Source organism: Haliotis rufescens, unplaced genomic scaffold, assembly GCF_023055435.1.
Source record: "Haliotis rufescens isolate VD_foot unplaced genomic scaffold, xgHalRufe1.0.p SCAF_3, whole genome shotgun sequence".
NCBI lineage: Eukaryota > Metazoa > Mollusca > Gastropoda > Lepetellida > Haliotidae > Haliotis > Haliotis rufescens.
In genome coordinates this window covers 10,483,798-10,503,953 of record NW_025964001.1, presented here as the reverse complement: position 1 = coordinate 10,503,953, position 20,156 = coordinate 10,483,798, and the positions used below count along the sequence as shown (strand labels likewise).

The 20,156-nt window shown below is 40.1% G+C and overlaps 2 protein-coding genes across 3 annotated transcripts in view; one reads left to right on the top strand and one right to left on the bottom strand.

Moving 5' to 3' along the window:
• LOC124146667 (serine/threonine-protein kinase Nek9-like) overlaps positions 1-2,518 on the top strand; it is a 41,860-nt gene extending 39,342 nt beyond the window's left edge. For both annotated transcript variants that reach the window (XM_046517075.2, XM_048403720.1), the window contains one exon: positions 619-2,518. In XM_046517075.2, the coding sequence (XP_046373031.2) occupies positions 619-696 (78 nt within the window). In that variant the 3' untranslated portion in view covers positions 697-2,518. The remainder of the gene's footprint in view (positions 1-618) is intronic.
• A 9,442-nt stretch (positions 2,519-11,960) lies between these two features.
• On the bottom strand, positions 11,961-19,706 carry LOC124146674. Its single transcript, XM_046517084.2, has 3 exons — positions 19,411-19,706; positions 15,459-15,617; positions 11,961-12,255 (listed from the first exon to the last, which is right to left on the bottom strand). Exons 1-3 carry the CDS (start codon positions 19,595-19,597, stop codon positions 12,071-12,073), a joined length of 531 nt encoding a protein of 176 aa, XP_046373040.1. The 5' UTR covers positions 19,598-19,706; the 3' UTR covers positions 11,961-12,070.
• Between the last annotated feature and the right edge of the window lie 450 nt (positions 19,707-20,156).

The following is a 20,156-nucleotide window of genomic DNA, read 5'->3' as shown; positions in this document are numbered from 1 at the left end:
TGTAGACCTATTGGACATGTTGCTTTCAGACCTTTGGAGGATGGTCATTGCATTTACACTCTGAAATATGGTTTTAATTTTGAAAAAATCAAAATGGCTGCAATGGCATGTGTCTGAAAAGGAGGCTTTGTTGCATGTGATAGGATGGCTTTGAAGGTCAAGTTCACTGAAATAATCATACAAACAGCTTATGGCCCCACTAAATAACTTGAGATTGTTTTAGAGGATGGTCATTAATCTAGGCATTCATGGCATTTTAGTCAAGGTCTCAAATTGTATGGAATTTGGTTGACGCCTTTGTAAAGGTCAAGGTTGCAAGAATGCTAAAGTGAAATTATCAGGGATAAGTTTTGGAAAGCTTTTGTACTAAATTATAAAAGAAATATGTGTGTATTCATCATTTATGGGAACATGAACATGCAGAAACTTAATATCACTTTATGTCAGTTAGTAAAGGTGAGCTTCTGTACCTTTGGTTTATTTAATGTCTTTACTGACAAGTCGGGCAAGTCAAGTATAGCAGGAAATAGGAATAGTCTGACCTGATATATCCACTGCATTCCATAATGAACTAACTATAGTGTGGTGTCTGACATCTTCAATTGTTTTTTATTTCAGTTGTGGAGACTAGTGAGCGATCAGCAACAGCAGATAAAGACACTGATGCTGGACCCGGAGAAACCCAGAACATCCTGATAGCTGTATCCAGCCGTAGAATGTCATTGTGCAGCATGGTGTTCCTACATGTCATTGTGCAGCATGGTGTTCCTACATGTCATTGTGCAGCATGGTGTTCCTACATGTCATTGTTCAGCATGGTGTTCCTACATGCCATTGTGCAGCATGGTGTTCCTACATGTCATTGTGCAGCATGGTGTTCCTACATGTCACTGTGCAGCATGGTGTTTCTACATGTCATTGTGCAGCATGGTGTTCCTACATGTCATTGTGTAGCATGGTGTTCCTACATACCATTGTGCAGCATGGTGTTCCTACATGTCATTGTGCAGCATGGTGTTCCCACATGTCATTGTGCAGCATGGTGTTCCTACATGCCATTGTGCAGCATGGTGTTCCTACATGCCATTGTGCAGCATGGTGTTCCCACATGTCATTGTGCAGCATGGTGTTCCTACATGTCATTGTGCAGCATGGTGCTCCTACATGCCATTGTGCAGCATGGTGTTCCTACTTGCCATCTTGTAGCATGGTGTTCCTGTATGTCATTGTGTAGCATGGTGTTCTTACATGCCATTGTGTAGCATGTTGTTCCTACTAGCCATCTTGTAGCATGGAGTCCCTACATGCTATAATGTAGCATGGTGTGCCAACATGCTATTGTGTAGCATGGTGATCCTGTATTGCCCAGATTGGGGTACTCAGGAGGCCCGTGGTAGCTTGTATGTAGCTGTGGACTGCCCTCTGGTAGCATGGTGTTCCTGTATTTCACCCTGTGGAGAACCCATATACAAATAAGATATGTCTTGAGTGCAGCACTATCTGTAGCTTTATACCTTAGATGATAGTAACCAGAGGTGATTTTCATTTCAATAGCATGTAAATCCACCATGCTACACAACAGCCTTGCATTATTGGACATGCAATGGAGGTTTGATGACAAAGCCTAACACGTCCTAGTCCTAGTTTATGCAGATTACTTGATGTGTTGGTGGGACGTTAAGGGAGGAACTTTTATTGTCAGCATAGTTTTGAAAAGGAGGTAATTCTCTCTCCTTAACTCCTTTATTTAAACAGAATGTTAGACTCTAAGGCAGGTTTAACAATGAAACACAGCAAAATATTCATTTAACCTTTTGAAGGAAACAAATATAGGTTTTTGAAATAAGTCCATAAATAAAGTCTGGCCTTAAATGTCTGTATGTGTTTCATATGAATAGTATTTATTTACATGTGCATGTGTGATGTGCATATACCAAACAATGATGAAAATACTTGAACTTTCATACTGTCTTTTAGAGGTATTTATTCCTGTATAGGAGTTTGAGATGGCAAATCATGATGTATAGGTAATTGTGTGACTTGAAGGTTGTGTGATATCTGTGATATGACATATGTGATAATGTGTGATTTTGTATTGTAATGCTTATTATGACCTAAAATGGCATCATTTGATAACTTAGAAAGTCTGTGATAGAGCATGTATCCTGCATACTTAGGACCATGGGGAATCTGCTCGCAGGTGTTACAGATGTTGTGTATATGTTCTACTGACATGTCTATACACTGTGTATATGTTCTACAGCCATGTATATACACTGTGTATATGTTCTACAGCCATGTATATACACTGTGTATATGTTCTACAGCCATGTATATACACTGTGTATATGTTCTACAGCCATGTATGTACACTGTGTATATGTTCTACTACCATGTATATACACTGTGTATATGTTCTACAGCCATGTATATACACTGTGTATATGTACTACAGCCATGTATATACACTGTGTATATGTTCTACTACCATGTATATACACTGTGTATATGTTCTACTACCATGTATATACACTGTGTATATGTTCTACTACCATGTATATACACTGTGTATATGTTCTACAGCCATGTATATACACTGTGTTCATGTTCTACAGCCATGTATATACACTGTGTATATGTTCTACAGCCATGTATATACACTGTGTATATGTTCTACTGCCATGTATATACACTGTGTATATGTTCTGCAGCCATGTATATACACTGTGTATACATTCTACAGTCCTGTATATACTCTTTGTATACATTCTAAAGCCATGTATATACACTGTGTATACATTCTACAGACATGTATATACACTGTGTATATGTTCTACAGCCATGTATATACACTGTGTATATGTTCTGCAGCCATGTATATACACTGTGTATATGTTCTACTGACATGTATATACACTGTGTATATGTTCTGCAGCCATGTATATACACTGTTTATATGTTCTACAGCCATGTATATACACTGTGTATATGTTCTACAGCCATGTATATACACTGTGTATATGTTCTACAGCCATGTATATACACTGTGTATATGTTCTACAGGCATGTATATACACTGTGTATATGTTCTACAATCCTATATATACACTGTGTATATGTTCTACAGACATGTATATACACTGTGTATATGTTCTACAGACATGTATATACACTGTGTATATGTTCTACAGGCATGTATATACAATGTGTATACATTCTACAGTCCTATATATACACTGTGTATATGTTCTACAGCCATGTATATACACTGTGTATATGTTCTACTACCATGTATATACACTGTGTATATGTTCTACAGACATGTATATACACTGTGTATATGTTCTACAGCCATGTATATACACTGTGTATATGTTCTACAGGCATGTATATATACTCTACTTGTATCTTACAAACTGATCTTTTTATTCACTAGAGTATGATGGCTTTGATATGTAATATATTGTATTTCCTGTACATAGGTTTATATTCATTCATTGTATATTAGAACATCATGGCCTTAATTCTGTAGGTGTAACCGCCTCCGTGGTCTAGTGGTAAAGCGTCTGCCGGAGAGCGGAAGGTCCGGGGTTCAATCCCCGGCCGTGTCATACCAAAAGACGTTAAAAGATGGTACTTGTTGTTACCCTGTCTGGCGCTCTGCATTAAGGGGCTGAAACAAGGACAGGTCGGCTCGGAGTCAGTATACTGTGTCTGTGTGGGGTATTCATGTTAAACTGCGGCATTGTATCTCAGTGAGCTAGCACTATAAATCGGCATCAGTCCGGACTAGTACAAGCAGCCACACACACACACACACGTGTATGCACGTCACTATATAAGTGCAATAATCTTGGACGCTACGTTAAACCCTATTTCACCTCACCTCACCTGTAGGTTTAAGGAAGGTATTTACAGGACTGTAACCCTGTATCCTATATGCATAAACATAGGAAACAAATGCAATAACATAGTGCATCCACTGGAATGCAGAAAATGTTCAGGAATGAATGCTGCTGTTTCATAATTTGGTTCCACTTAAAACTGATCATTTAAAAAAATACCATACACACTTCACGAACTTATAGCTCTGACACTTTTAGATTTATTTGAGTTGGGAAACTCACTATCTGAGTATGCATGACCGTTCATCACAGTAGTAGAGTACTGTATTCAATATTTGTCTTTTCTCTGTGACTCCCATTTTTATACCTTGCTATTAAAGGCTTTCAGTCTCATATACCCCATAAAATAACCCTTGTAAATCCCAAGTGAAGGAATATTCATGTTTAAATTTGTGACAATAGTTAAAACATTTGTTGTAGTGGAAGCTTCTGTATAGATAGTTGCTATGCTGTACAGACAGAGAGTAAATCAGGATGTCAAATTACATCATATCTATCATTCCTTATTTAATTCAGATTCAATAAAATATTTTTGTATGTAATTTTATTCTTATTAATTGATTATGTATAAATATGTATTGGGATTTTATTGGCAGTGTATGAGGCGACCCTTGTGAATCCTACTTGCACTGTCACCCGAATGGATTTACCTGCTGTTTAATGTAATTTTATAAACTCATTTTGTGTATACAGACCTCAGTGTTAACTGTATTCAAGGCAGGTGAGCTACTGAGCTGTTAAGAATATTAATGCCGTCCATACTGATGTTTATGTTTCATCATTATTTTTGAAAATATTCACTGAAGGCAACAAAGAGCTTTCCATAATCAACTCCCTGCATTGCTGCTATTGCACTGTTCATGTTAAAAGTATCACTGAGATCGTGGTGCGCTTGTCAAATTTGTATCTCTTTTGATATTTTAAAAACAACCTGTTGGAAAACCATATTTATTTTATTTCTTCACAAATGCCCCATTTCCAAATGTTTTGAAAAACATTTTCTACTATTTTTATGTCTTAAATTATCCTACATTTGAACTATGGTATTCAGAATAGGTTTGGATATCTCTGACATACCAATCCCTCGCAGGAACTTGCCAGGAGGTACAGACTATTAACTTTGAATATTCTAGGTGATTACAGTTGGTCATCTGCTACTGTGTTTTGTCACTGTACCTAGACAGCACAAAGTCCTGTTCAAACTGTAACAAATGGTTTGCCTTGTCCAGATTAATTCTTCACAGAATATAGCCAGAATGTTACGGACTGCAACCTGATCACTCACTTGTCCGTTACTCATGGCTAGTATTAATATACAGAGTGAAGAAGACACCTGTCCACTTTGATGAGAACTACACTTGCATTAAACCCCCTCCCTAAACATGCACCCATTTGGAAACCCTTTTGCATGAGAACCGTGTTAAATTTGTTGTTATCCTAGAAAAAGACAATTTTACTTTTTGTGCACTATTTGTACATATTTATTATTATGATTATTGATTATGGTTGATTATTGGAATTCCTATGTGTTGCATTGCCTTGATGAAAAAATGATCCTCCACTTTGGATAATGAGTGAGTGAGTGAGTATGGTTTTACGCCGCTTTTAGCAATATTCAAGCAATATCACGGCGGACACCAGAAATGGGCTTCACACATTGTACCCATGTCAGGAATCGAACCCTGGTCTTCGGCGTGTCAAGTGAACGCTTTAACCACTGGGCTACCAGACCGCCCCCTTTGTATAATGAACAATGCTGAAGTCACAATAGTTGTTTTGTAGCTTCTGTTTACACTTCAAATTTCATCGCCATGCATTTAGTTAAATAATGTAAATGATCTCATTTTGTTGATGCTTGTGACAATCCACTGCTTGCTTATATATTGTTTTCTGTTTCTGTGATTTGTTTACAGGACAGTATTAGGTGTGTCTTTGCACTGGACCCGAGTTTATTTGACACTTGAAGTATTTGTTTAGAGAGGATACTTTAAGCATTGACTGTGATGTTGCACAGATACTGAACTAGCAATAACATATTACTTGTAATATTTACAAACTTCTCAATGAGACAATTTTGTTAATAAAGTGTATTCTTAACTTGGCATTGTCAGTTATTTTCTCTTGATGCATGACACTTGTATTGTGTATTGTTGAACTACCTCAATATGGCTGAATCACTACTGATGGCTGAGTCATTGTATGTCATTGTTTAGATCGATGCTCACCATGTCGATCACTGGGTTGTCTGGTCCAGACGTGTTTATTTGCAAACTGATGTCCTACAGCAGGACTATTGCTAAATAATATGTGGTCACTATTGTGGAGCATATCGTCTTTACCTATGGACATTGGAAAGTGGACAAAGTTGAGGCATGTGCAGTGATCAAGTACTTGCAGAAGAAAAGGCTTAACACCAAAAGCCACCCGTGAAGATCCAGGGTAGAATAGGTCTTCAGCAACCCATAAAAGGCGATTAACGGGATCGGGTGGTCAGGCTCGCTGGTTTGTGCATGTCATTGCTCATGATGCTTATGACGTCAATCACTGGATTGTCTGGCCGAGACTTGATTATTAGCTGGAATATTGCTGAGTGCAGCGTTAAACAATGAACAAACAAACTAGATCGATGCTTGTCATATCAATCACTGGGTTGTCTGGTCCAGACGCGATTATTTACAAGCTGCTGTTAAACAGCTGGAATATTGCGAAACAATAGGTGGTCACTATTGTGGAGCATATGGTCTTCACATTGGAAAGTGGACAAAGTTGAGGCATGTGCAGTGATCAAGTACTTGCAGAAAGTACTTGCAGAAAGCTTAACACCAAAAGCCACCCGTGAAGATATGGGCACAACACAAGGGAAAGACGACCCTTCCTCGAAGTGTGTCCGCTCTTACAACAAGCACGTGAGAGGCGACTAACGGGATCGGGTGGTCAGGCGCGTTGACTTGGTTGATGCATGTCATCGTATCCCAATTACGTGGATCAATGCTCATGGTGTCAATCTTTGATTGTCTGGTCGAGACTCGATTTTTTACAGACCGCCGTCATATAGCTGCAATATTATTGAGTGTGGCGTTCAACAATCAAGTAAGTAAGTAACAAGCAAGAAAGTGATCCTGATAAACCTTTGAGCAAGAGAAGTATGGTGGTCTTTGAAATCTTGGTAGAAAGAGCATGCTCTAATGTGCCGCAAAAGTTGTGAAACGCAGACACCAAAGGCAGATACCCGTGAAGATCCGGGGTAGAATAGGTCTTCAGCAACCCATGCTTGCCGTAAAAGGCGACTATGCCTGGCGTAAAAGGCGACTAACGGGATCGGGTGGTCAGGCTCGCTGACTTGGTTGATGTATGTCATCGATCCCAACTGTGTGGATCGATGTTCATGATGTAAATCACTGGATTGTCTGGTCCAGACTCAATTATTTACAGACCGCCGTCATATAGCTGGAATATTGCTGAGTGCGGCGTAAAACAACAAACCAAAACCAAAGGCAGAAGCTGCTGGAATATTACTCGACAGTGTTTTGTGGAGAGTGTTTTGTCACCCTGAATCTTAATGCGTGGATGTAAATATGATACAGATGAGGCGATTTCACTTGTCTCTTTATGTCAAGTCCAGGAGGGTTAATGAGTGGAGACCCGTGAAGATCCGGGGTACAATAGGTCTTCAGCAACCCATGCTTGCCGTAAAAGGCGACTAACGGGATCGGGTGGTCAGACTCGCTGACTTGGTTGATGCGTCATCGATCCCAATTGCGTGGATCGGTGCTCGTGATATCAATCACTGTATTGTCTGGTCCAGACTCGATTATTTACAGACCGTCGTCACATAGCTGGAATATTGCTGAGTGCGGCGTAAAACAACAAACCAACCAACTAATGAGTGGAAGGGACCGTGCTACCGTACAAGCAAACCAATGTTACGGAATAATCAGCCGGTGCTCCTCAATTGGAATTATGTCTCTATTTGCTCGTTGCCAACAATGTCAACCAAAAAGAGAAGTCATTGAAACCATGCACAATCGTTTATTTGCTTATCATCAACACAGGAAATAAACAAGCCCCGGATTAATTCTCTGAAACCAAGCATGTAGTTCACATATGGCCACATTCCTTCACATGTCGACCAGAGAAGGAAGTTTCATATTGCTACAACAGCTGATTCTATTTATTTGTGATCTTTTTTCTTAATTCAGGAATATTTTTAAAATTGAGACATTTTACACAGAACACAATAAGTCAAATGCGTTTTATTCGTAGCTGTAAGGTTCTTCTGTTAAGTACAACTATGCATAAAATGCATTTAGAATTAACTTGTGTGTAAGCGCTGATGTCTCCCTCAGGTATAGGTGATTGTGGGGTGTCTCTTCTCCACGGGTAGTTAGATATGACCTATGTATGACATTACTACTAAAACAAGCAAAAAATCTGAACATCGAAGTACGAGTTTGTATATAACTGTATCAGTGTGCTCAACGGTGTATGTCATGTATTGCTTTAATTCTGTATTGTCTGTTTTATGACGTAAAACTGTTTTTGCAACCATCAAGGTGGGTACGATTTCGAGGCGAAGCTGATAATTCAAAATATATTTCTTCGATTGATAAAAACATTAAAATATGCTACAAAAATCTAACGAAAGTAATTTACTTTTGGAAATTACTGTAAAGCCCATGCTAAGAGTACAAAGCCTTCTCTGACAGAAAAAATAGATAAAAATATGTACGTTACTGTAAAAATAGCAAACAACCCGCACTTGAAACAAGACAGGAAGTTTTTATTACTACACCTACCAACCCAAACAACCTTGTAAGAAATAATATAGACGGATAGTGAACTGAGTAAAGATATTTTAGTTTTTATTTGGATTTTAAAAGAGTGCTCTAAGTACGCTAAACCGAACATGTATCACTTCGATTTGTAATCGTTAACTGAAACAATTTAGTCATTCGCATATCAATCATTCTCATACTCACAATCACACTCTTCATACATCAGTCGCAACATACATATGATGCCATCGGCCGTGTTTGATTAACTGAGTGTATATAGAACATGTATTGATATAATATTGGGAACTAATATAAACATAAGAAATATATATGAGTGTTTAAAATAGATGGAAATTCAGTTGTCACTATATAAAAGTTTTGATTATTTAACCAAAATGATCTTTCGTAATAAAGGACAATACTCAAGTATTCACGTAGTGATTTCAAGTTTAAGAGGACTATTCACAATGTTAGTCTTGCCGACACATTAAGTATCTTACGACTAATCGTCTCTGTGTAAGCTGTGAAACAATTAACTGATTGATTGATCTCAATGGCATTGGAGTTAGAAGACAAACAAAGAAATGTTTAACGTTTTGATTCAAACTTGCTGGGGCTGCCAATTTGTCTTAGTATAGTACTCCTTTAAGACTTCATTGATTGCATACACAGAGGTAACCAGAGATGATTCTGTTGCACACGCTGATGATGCGAGGGCAGTCATCTCTGTCACACGACCAGCAGCAGAGTCCATAATTAAAGGTGAGTACAAAATATTAATATTCTTTCCAAAGACATGCTCAATGGGGGGTACACCTGTGTATCTAGTGACCTCCGCTATTGCAATACTCCAATACAAAATAAGTAGGATGCCAAAAGGTTTAATTCGTCCGAACCAAATTTGTAGTCTTTTTTCTTAATATATTATCAGTTGTGCCTGGATTCTTTAATTGACGTATCAATATGGCTACTACACGGTGATGGCTTCTGGCGATTCACGATATTTAAACGTAAATACCATAGCGTTGTTCATACCGTTAGTACGGGGGTAATGTCTTACGTTTGTTTTTCAATAAAGCATTGAGGATGGATGGAATTCTGCCCTCTGAAATTAGCGCTAATCATGTACGTAACGCAATAGAGTTACAAAAAAAACTATAAAATAAAAATAAAATTCGAATCTTTGGAAGAACAATGGGGACAAACGATTAATTCTTTTCTCAAACATGTCCATTTGAGTGGACAAGGTACGAAAGGCTCAGTCTTGATTAAAGTTAACAGTTCGTTTAGGCTAAGGTGGCGAATAGTTATGGATCGGAGGAAGTAGACTCTAACGGTGTTTGGCGTATTGGAGTATTGCCTACTTTTAATTTTCATTTTATATGACCATTTAAAATATTGAGGTTTTACTTCATCAGTACATCAGATGTATTATAGTTTACTATCAGGTTTAGAATAGATGACCTCAATAATGCATAGTTCATCTTCAGTAAAATTCGTACAACGGCTACCTCGAAATAGTTTCGATGGTCAACATGACTTCGAGTTATCGAGGTTTCGAATATACCTAGGGATTCCATTGTTAGAAGTGGAGATCCCAGTTTAGGTTCTCGGTACAGATCAGGAACCCAAAATAATGTCGAATTACTCCATGACTTGAATTGTATACAGTGGAACCCCGCTAAACCGGACGTAACCGTTTCTAAAACATGTATGTTACAAACAGTTTCCGGATTAATAGGGTTCTGACTACAGGGCTCCACTGTTCTGTCAGGCTTGCTACTTCATTAACACGACAAAACCATCTTGAAATATCTATGCCGTTGTACGATTCGACTATATCATAAGTATGTATTTATGAATCACAATCAATTTGTGAAAATAACAGGTGTTAGCGACAACGTACGCCCCACCGATGGCACCCGACCATATACAAAGGCATTAGACAACATTTTAGTCACTGATGCATCACATTTGGAAATGGCCTCCTCTAATACGACCGACAAGCGCCAAAATGTCACGCAAACTCACACACAACTTCCTGACAAATTCTTTCATAAAAAGGTACATGTAATGTTTTTCCTAGCGAGAGTTACTTTTCTTATATAATTATATCACTCAACATTTAGTGGGGACAAACTGATAAGATAAAATCCCATACCTCAATATCCCTAGCCAATGTTTAGTAGTATACATGTATATGATGCTGTGTAGAGATGCGCGTTAGATGTTCTTTCCTCGTTATTTGAAGAACCGTTCTATACTATTTTGAATAGAATGGAAACATAAATAATATAACGTTAGAATTCAGTGTCATGGTGAAGTTAACTAACGCAAGATTCATCAACCCCCAAGGCAGTTATGAAAAGAAATTGATATAGCAAAATACACCTGTGTGTGCTCGTATTTCAAGAAAGCAGTAATAAAACTTTGAAATGCTAAACGATCAGTTCAATGACGTATGATAACGGAATAAGATAAGAAGGTTCAGAAAGGCAGAATATAGAGATTAACTGGTGGGTTGGGGCTGTTTCTTGTCTGTGTGCTGCTCTTGTATCAAACTCTTGAATAATAATTTTAAGTTACAATGTTGCTTTCAGTGCAGGTGCCATGAGCTAAAATACAGATACCGATTCAATGTGGCACAGGTTAACTCGGGTGTAACGCCGCTTTGAACAGTATTTCAGTCTTACCACGGCATGCCTGTTTGATGTGGGAGAAAAGCTCCAAGTGGCGCAGATCGTAGATCTTCGTCTCTAACCTTGCACCGAGCCTCAGAAATGTGTTTGACGCATTCTGTTCTTAATAAGTGAGTGAGTGAGTTGGGTTTAACGCCGCTTTTAACAGTATTCCAGTTATATCACGGCGTGTCAGCTTAATGTGGGAGGAAAGCCCGTAGTGACGCAGGTATCAGACGTTTACCACTTCGATGAAACCCACGATCACGGGTATAGTGCTGACAAACCTAGAAACATAATCGGGGCGAACCGGGATTCGAACCCACGATCATAGATTTCTGGCGTGTCAAAGGGACGCAACTCTGCACAGCGAATCGCGGCGCTTAAGACGACTGTGCCAACCGTGGCCCCCTGTTCTGAATAAGAGCCACAGTGGAAACTAATGTTGTCCCAATGCACACACGCGAATACATTAACTTTTTTCTCAGATTGTACAAAATACGCGAAGTGTAACTTCTTAGCATACCACAACAATCAGTGCATGCGCACCAAGGAAGATAATAATAATAATAATAATAATAATAATAATAATAATAATAAACCCCACCCCCACCGCACCTCATACCTTAACATTTGATAAATAAGAGTAAGACAGTGGGCACAGACATAGTTTGTGTGGTTTGTTCTGATATTAAGGCTGCTGTTTAATGCTTTATTCTACAGCGTCATCGTCATGCTTCCAGTCTCTGTCCACGGAGACGCTGAAGAGGATGCCGGACACGAGGTAGAGTCCCCCAGCCGCCAAAGTCAGCCAGAAGGCGAACAGGAAATTGATCGAGGCGTCCAGGATCTTAGCTTGAACTCCGTATAGTGTTAACCCTGCGATCAACAGAATAGCTGCAAAAATAAAGTGTAGGACTTTAGGTGTTGATATCATGACCAATCTTCGTTTAATCCACACAACAATCTGAAACATTGAAATGATAAAAGCAATCGATGACGTACCCTTAGAAGCATTACAATCTTTGATATGCACACTAGTTTGTATGGGAGGTGAGCTACTTTAGTTTGCTAAGAACAGCCGGCGTACATGGCTACTCACTCACTAAAATGTTTGTGAATAGGAAGTTAGGATATATACAGTTAATAATTTCTGTACCGCGTAGGAGGACACTATTCATCGCGTAATTGAACACCTGTCCTACCAGAGGAGCGTGATTTGTGAGGATTAAAACCCTTCCAGACAAGAAGTCGCGCATTGTGAAGATAAAAACCCTTCCAGACCAGAAGACGCGCATTGTGAGGATTAAAACCCTTCCAGACCAATAGACGCGCATTGTGAAGATAAAAACCCTTCCAGGCCAGAAGACGCGCATTGTGAGGATTTCAACCCTTCCAGACCAATAGACGCGCATCGTGAAGATTAAAACCCTTCCAGGCTAGAAGACGCGCATTGTGAGGATTAAAACCCTTCCAGACCAATAGACGCGCATCGTGAAGATTAAAACCCTTCCAGGCTAGAAGACGCGCATTGTGAGGATTAAAACCCTTCCAGGCCAGAAGACGCGCATTGTGAGGATTTAAACCCTTCCAGACCAGAAGACGCGCAATGTGAAGATTAAAACCCTTCCAGGCCAGAAGACGCGCATTATGAGGATTTAAACCCTTCCAGACCAGAAGACGCGCATTGTGAAGATTAAAACCCTTCCAGGCCAGAAGACGCGCATTGTGAGGATTTAAACCCTTCCAGACCAGAAGACGCGCAATGTGAAGATTAAAACCCTTCCAGGCCAGAAGACGCGCATTATGAGGATTTAAACCCTTCCAGACCAGAAGACGCGCATTGTGAGGATTTAACCGCTTACATAACAGAAGACGCGCATTGTGAAGATTTAACCCCTTACATACACGAAGACGCACATTATGAGGATTAAAACCCTTACATACCAGAAGACGCGCAGTATGAAGATTTAACCCCTTACATACCAGAAGGATGTGCAGTGCGAGGATTTAAACCCTTTCCGAGCAGGAGGACGTACATATTGAGGATTGAACACATCAGCAGCCAGACGGGTCTGCATTGTGAGGATTTAACCCCTTTTCGCTAAGGATGACGTATATAGTGAGGATTGAACACCTTAGCAGCAAGAAGGACGTATATAGTGAGGGTTGAACACCTTAGCAGCCAGCAGGACGTATATAGTGAGAGTTGAACACCTTAGCAGCCAGCAGGACGTATATAGTGAGGGTTGAACACCTTAGCAGCCAGCAGGACGTATATAGTGAGAGTTGAACACCTTAGCAGCCAGCAGGACGTATATAGTGAGGGTTGAACACCTTAGCAGCCAGCAGGACGTATATAGTGAGGGTTGAACACCTTAGCTGCAAGAAGGACGTATATAGTGAGGGTTGAACACCTTAGCAGCCAGCAGGACGTATATAGTGAGGGTTGAACACCTTAGCAGCCAGCAGGACGTATATAGTGAGGGTTGAACACCTTAGCAGCCAGCAGGACGTATATAGTGAGGGTTGAACACCTTAGCAGCCAGCAGGACGTATATAGTGAGGGTTGAACACCTTAGCAGCCAGCAGGACGTATATAGTGAGGGTTGAACACCTTAGCAGCCAGCAGGACGTATATAGTGAGGGTTGAACACCTTAGCTGCAAGAAGGACGTATATAGTGAGGATTGAACACCTTAGCAGCAAGAAGGACGTATATAGTGAGGGTTGAACACCTTAGCAGCCAGCAGGACGTATATAGTGAAGATTGAACACCTTAGCAGCCAGCAGGACGTATATAGTGAGGGTTGAACACCTTAGCAGCCAGCAGGACGTATATAGTGAGAGTTGAACACCTTAGCAGCCAGCAGGACGTATATAGTGAGAGTTGAACACCTTAGCAGCCAGCAGGACGTATATAGTGAGGGTTGAACACCTTAGCAGCCAGCAGGACGTATATAGTGAGGGTTGAACACCTTAGCAGCCAGCAGGACGTATATAGTGAGGGTTGAACACCTTAGCAGCCAGCAGGACGTATATAGTGAGGGTTGAACACCTTAGCAGCCAGCAGGACGTATATAGTGAGGGTTGAACACCTTAGCAGCCAGCAGGACGTATAAAGTGAGGGTTGAACACCTTAGCAGCCAGCAGGACGTATATAGTGAGGGTTGAACACCTTAGCTGCAAGAAGGACGTATATAGTGAGGGTTGAACACCTTAGCAGCCAGCAGGACGTATATAGTGAGGGTTGAACACCTTAGCAGCCAGCAGGACGTATATAGTGAGGGTTGAACACCTTAGCTGCAAGAAGGACGTATATAGTGAGGGTTGAACACCTTAGCAGCCAGCAGGACGTATATAGTGAGGGTTGAACACCTTAGCAGCCAGCAGGACGTATATAGTGAGGGTTGAACACCTTAGCAGCCAGCAGGACGTATATAGTGAGGGTTGAACACCTTAGCTGCAAGAAGGACGTATATAGTGAGGGTTGAACACCTTAGCAGCCAGCAGGACGTATATAGTGAGGGTTGAACACCTTAGCAGCCAGCAGGACGTATATAGTGAGGGTTGAACACCTTAGCTGCAAGAAGGACGTATATAGTGAGGGTTGAACACCTTAGCAGCCAGCAGGACGTATATAGTGAGGGTTGAACACCTTAGCAGCCAGCAGGACGTATATAGTGAGGGTTGAACACCTTAGCAGCCAGCAGGACGTATATAGTGAGGGTTGAACACCTTAGCAGCCAGCAGGACGTATATAGTGAGGGTTGAACACCTTAGCAGCCAGCAGGACGTATATAGTGAGGGTTGAACACCTTAGCAGCCAGCAGGACGTATATAGTGAGGGTTGAACACCTTAGCAGCCAGCAGGACGTATATAGTGAGGGTTGAACACCTTAGCAGCCAGCAGGACGTATATAGTGAGGGTTGAACACCTCAGCAGCCAGCAGGACGTATATAGTGAGGGTTGAACACCTTAGCAGCCAGCAGGACGTATATAGTGAGGGTTGAACACCTTAGCTGCAAGAAGGACGTATATAGTGAGAGTTGAACACCTTAGCAGCCAGCATGCCCAGTTAGAATGACTGCATTCCTTACCTGCCAGGAGGGCATGTATAGTGAGAAGGATCCCGCAGGTGTTGAAGCAGTTGAACAGACAGGCAGAGCACATTATAGACAGTGCGATGATAACGCCGATGAAGGCCAAACCAAGACCGACTGTCTGCAGCACTTGGTTAGCAACGAACCAATCAGAACCTGTGAACAGCACATGGGAAAAAGAAATTTCAACTGTGTTCTGCATAAATCATTGTGCCTACATCTCTTATGTGAATGGATGCTAATACTATAATGCTATAATGTTTACCAAACTGTGATATTGGTAATCCTTAATCGACATAACTACCATATCAACCGACAAATATACGGATATATACATAATACTAAAGCACATCTTATTATATAAGAAACTACAAAGGTTGTCAGATATGAATAAATCATCACTTTCATACATGTATAGGACGTCACTTTCATACGTGTATAGGAACCTCACTTTCAGACATGTGTATAGGACGTCATTTTCAGACATGTGTATAAGAAAGTCACTTTCAGACGTGTATACGAACGTCACTTTCAGACGTGTATAGGAACCTCACTTTCAGACGTGTATAGGAACCTCACTTTCAGACATGTGTATAGGACGTCACTTTCAGACATATATAGGAACGTCATTTTCAGACATGTGTATAAGAACGTTTCTTTCAGACATAAGTATAGGAACGTCACTTTCATACATGTGTATAGGAACGTCACTTTCAGACATGTGTATAGGAACATCACTTTGAGACATGTATAGAAACGTCACTTTGAGACATGTGTATAGAAACGTCACTTTCAGACACGTGTATAGAAACGTCACTTTCAGACGTGTATAGGAACACCACTTTCAGACATGTATAGAAACGTCACTTACAGACATGTGTATAAGAACGCAACTTTCAGACATGTTTAGGAACGTCAATTTCAGAAATGTGTATAGGAACGTCACTTTTTCATACATATATAGGAACGTCACTTTCAGACATGTGTATAAGAACGTCACTTTCAGACATGTACTTGAACGTCACTTTGAGACATGTGTATAGGAACGCCACTTTGAGACATGTTTTGAAACGTCACTTTCATACATATATAGGAACGTCCCTATCAGACATGTGTATAGGAACGTCGCTTTTAGACATGTGTATAGGAACGTCGCTTTCAGACATGTGTATAGTGACGTCACTTTCAGAAATGTGTATAGGAACGTCACTTTCAGACTTGTGTATAGAAACGTCACTTTCAGACTTGTGTATAGGAACGTCACTTTCATACATGTGTATAGAAACGTCACTTTCAGACTTGTGTATAGGAACGTCACTTTCAGACATGTGTAAAGAAACGTTACTTTCAGAATGTGTATAGGAACGTCACTTTCATACATGTGTAGAGGAACGTCGCTTTCAGACATTTGTATAGGAACCTCACTTTCAGACATGTGTCTACGAACGTCACTTTCAGACATATATAGGAACGTCACTTTCAAACATATGTATAAGAACGTCACTTTCAGACATGTGTATAGGAATGTCACTTTCAGACATGTGTATAGGAACGTCACTTTCAGACATATGTAAAGGAACGTCACTTTCAGACATGTGTATAGGAACGTCACTTTCAGACATGTGAATTGGAACGTTGCTTTCAGACATGTGTATAGGAATGTCACTTTCAGACATGTGTAAAGGAACGTCACTTTCAGACATGTATAGGAACGTCACTTTCAGTCATGTGTATAGGAACATCACTTTCAGACTTGTGTATAGGAACGTCATTTTCAGACTAACGGGATCGGGTGGTCAGGCTCGCTACTTGGTTGATGCAAGTCATCGTATCCCAATGGCGTGGATCGTTGCTCATGATGTCAATGACTGGATCGTCTGGTCCAGACTTGATTATTTACAAACTGCGGTCATATAGCTAGAATATTGCAGAGTGCAACAAATAAACAAAACGAACATCCGTGAAATTCTGTCAAACGAGAACGTATCAACGTTATTGTCATATCTATACGTTACTGTTATGTATATATTACTGAACGTCTCCGCAACATGTAGATAGCTTCAACGGCACTGCCACAGACGTACACGTGTTTATCTGCACGTCACTACCATGCGTGTACGTCCTAACGTTAATGAAATGCGCGTATGTGTGCCGTGGTTGCAATACAAACAAATGTGCGCTGCCTATTCGCTAAACACGTGTATGTGTGGTGAAATTATGCGGTGACATGATGCTTATTTCAACGTGATTTCGTTCTTTGTTGTGAAACAGTAAGCAGACCCATATCCCACTGTGTGTACACATTTGCCGCATCTGTAAAGTACACTAATACTTTAGTGTTTTTTAAATCATCAGACAAGATACATGATGTTTATGACGACACGTGACTTGACTGCCACACATTTCTCGACGTGGCGGCCTCTGGCATTGTGTGGAGATACCATATCATTATTGTTGGCTTAAAATGTTTTATATTTAATTTACATTCCCTTCTTTGAGAGGCATTTAGAGGCGGCAGTACTAAGTAAGGATAAAATTTATGGATGAACAACTTCTTTATAACAATTAGGAGCGACGTTTCGGTGTAGGTTCTAACACCGTTATCAAGCAAATGATGTACATAGTATGGTACATAACTTTCTTGATAACGGTGTTAGAACCTACATCAAAACGACGCTCCTATTTGTAATAAAAAAGTTGTTCATTTATAAAGCTTGTCCTTACTTAATTTACATCGTTTGAGGATTATTATATTTGTTAACAATTTACGCTGAAAAGTCAATTCGTTTAAATTCATTTATTTTCAGTTATAATTGATGACCATGTGTATATAACATAAATTCATAACACGTCCAAATTAAAGTAACACAACTACAATGACATACAATGTTAGTTTGATTTAAATTGGACATGGTATATTCCAATGTAAGAAACATGTTATTTTTGTTTTTTGTTTAACGTCGTATTTAGCACGTGGCGGTGACGTTCAGTAATATATGCATAACAATAACGTATAGATATGACAATAACTTTGATACGTACTCGTTTGACAGAATTTCACTGATGTTTGTTTTGTTTATTTGTTGTTTAACGCCGCACTCAGTAATATTCTAGCTATATGACGGCGGTCTGTAAATAATCGAGTCTGGACCAGACAATCCAGTGACTGATATTATGGACAACGTCCCACGCCGTCGGGGTACGTTGACATGTCATCAACGGGGTCACCAATTAGTTGCCTTTAATTACCAGCATTACCAATGCTAACCCGATTCCCCACGGGGCGACACAGATCAGGACGTTTACCACCATGGTGTACCCAAGAACATGGGTCTTGTCCTGATAGCCCAAGACACATATTCGGAACCATTTTGAGATTCGAACCCACGGCCAGCTATAAAGGTACCTAAATGATACTTGCATGCCTCAATCGAGGTATAATCGAGATGAATGGGTCAATACAAGGTTCGTGTAGCCTAGCCTGTCTTCAATGTAAGTGTGACCTGGTGTCTTGGTTGTTACAATGCATCATGCAAAGGGAAGAGAATTTTATGGATGTCAACTTCTTTATTATGTTTGTTTGTTTGTTTGTTTGTTTGTTGTTTAACGCCGCACTCAGCAATATTACAGCTAAATGACGGCGGTCTGTAAATAATCGAGTCTGGACCAGACAATCCTGTGATTGACGTTATGAACATCGATCCACGCAATTGGGTCTTGGGTCTTGGGACCCGATGAAGGAGTAAGCATATACTCCGAAACGTTGTGTTTCCTCATAATAAAGAAGTTGATAGCCTTAAAATTCTCTTCCTTATGTCTATCACTACTAAATGCCATTCAAAGACTTGATATCAGGCAAAGGAACGTAAATCTGTGTAATTGTTTGCCGTGGCTTGTCCGAATTTTAATAATCTAACGGTTAATAATTTATGGGCGAATCTGCACTTACTTGATAAAGGATTAAACACGGTTCCTTCACAGACTCCATTGCCGCAGATCTGCCACAAGCCTTCGATGTCCGGCGATCTGTTTGACCAAAATGGCGAAGCAAATCCAATCGCATTGACGATGAGGCCAAGGAACAGTATGAGAGAAGCTACCTTGAACAGCCTCGAGCATCCCACCAAGCATCCCATCTTTGCTGAACGTTCTGATAATTTCTGGCTTCTAAAAGTATGATTTATGACTACTCTCTCATTACTAGAACTGGCGTGATGTGCTTGAAAGGTTGAGGTGTGGGTTAGTTTGCCCCAAAGGATAACTGTTGATTATTTATTAGGAATTGGACAACTTGCAGATCACATGACATGTACATTCGTTTTCATTGGTCCAATAAATGTCGTCTGTTTTTCCAAATACATGACTGTACTATCAAATAATTTGAACAGGCGTGGTATGAATAAACGACAGTTGCGAATATGATTTATTCTTAACAGGTTGCTTCCAAACAGACCCGCCCAGCTTAAGCCCACTTTTATTGGTATCTGTATCGAGGCTGGTCTATTAGGGAGATGGTTGTCATCCATATATATAGGCCAAAATGTAATGAAAATCGTATGAATATTTTACCCCAGTTTCTATCACTCTTGGCAGAACCCCACTCCTGAATTAACCTCTCACTAGAAACGCTTTGAAAATGTGGCCATACTCCTAATGCCTGGACTTAACCGTAGTATCTGTCCTGAGGACGCCAAA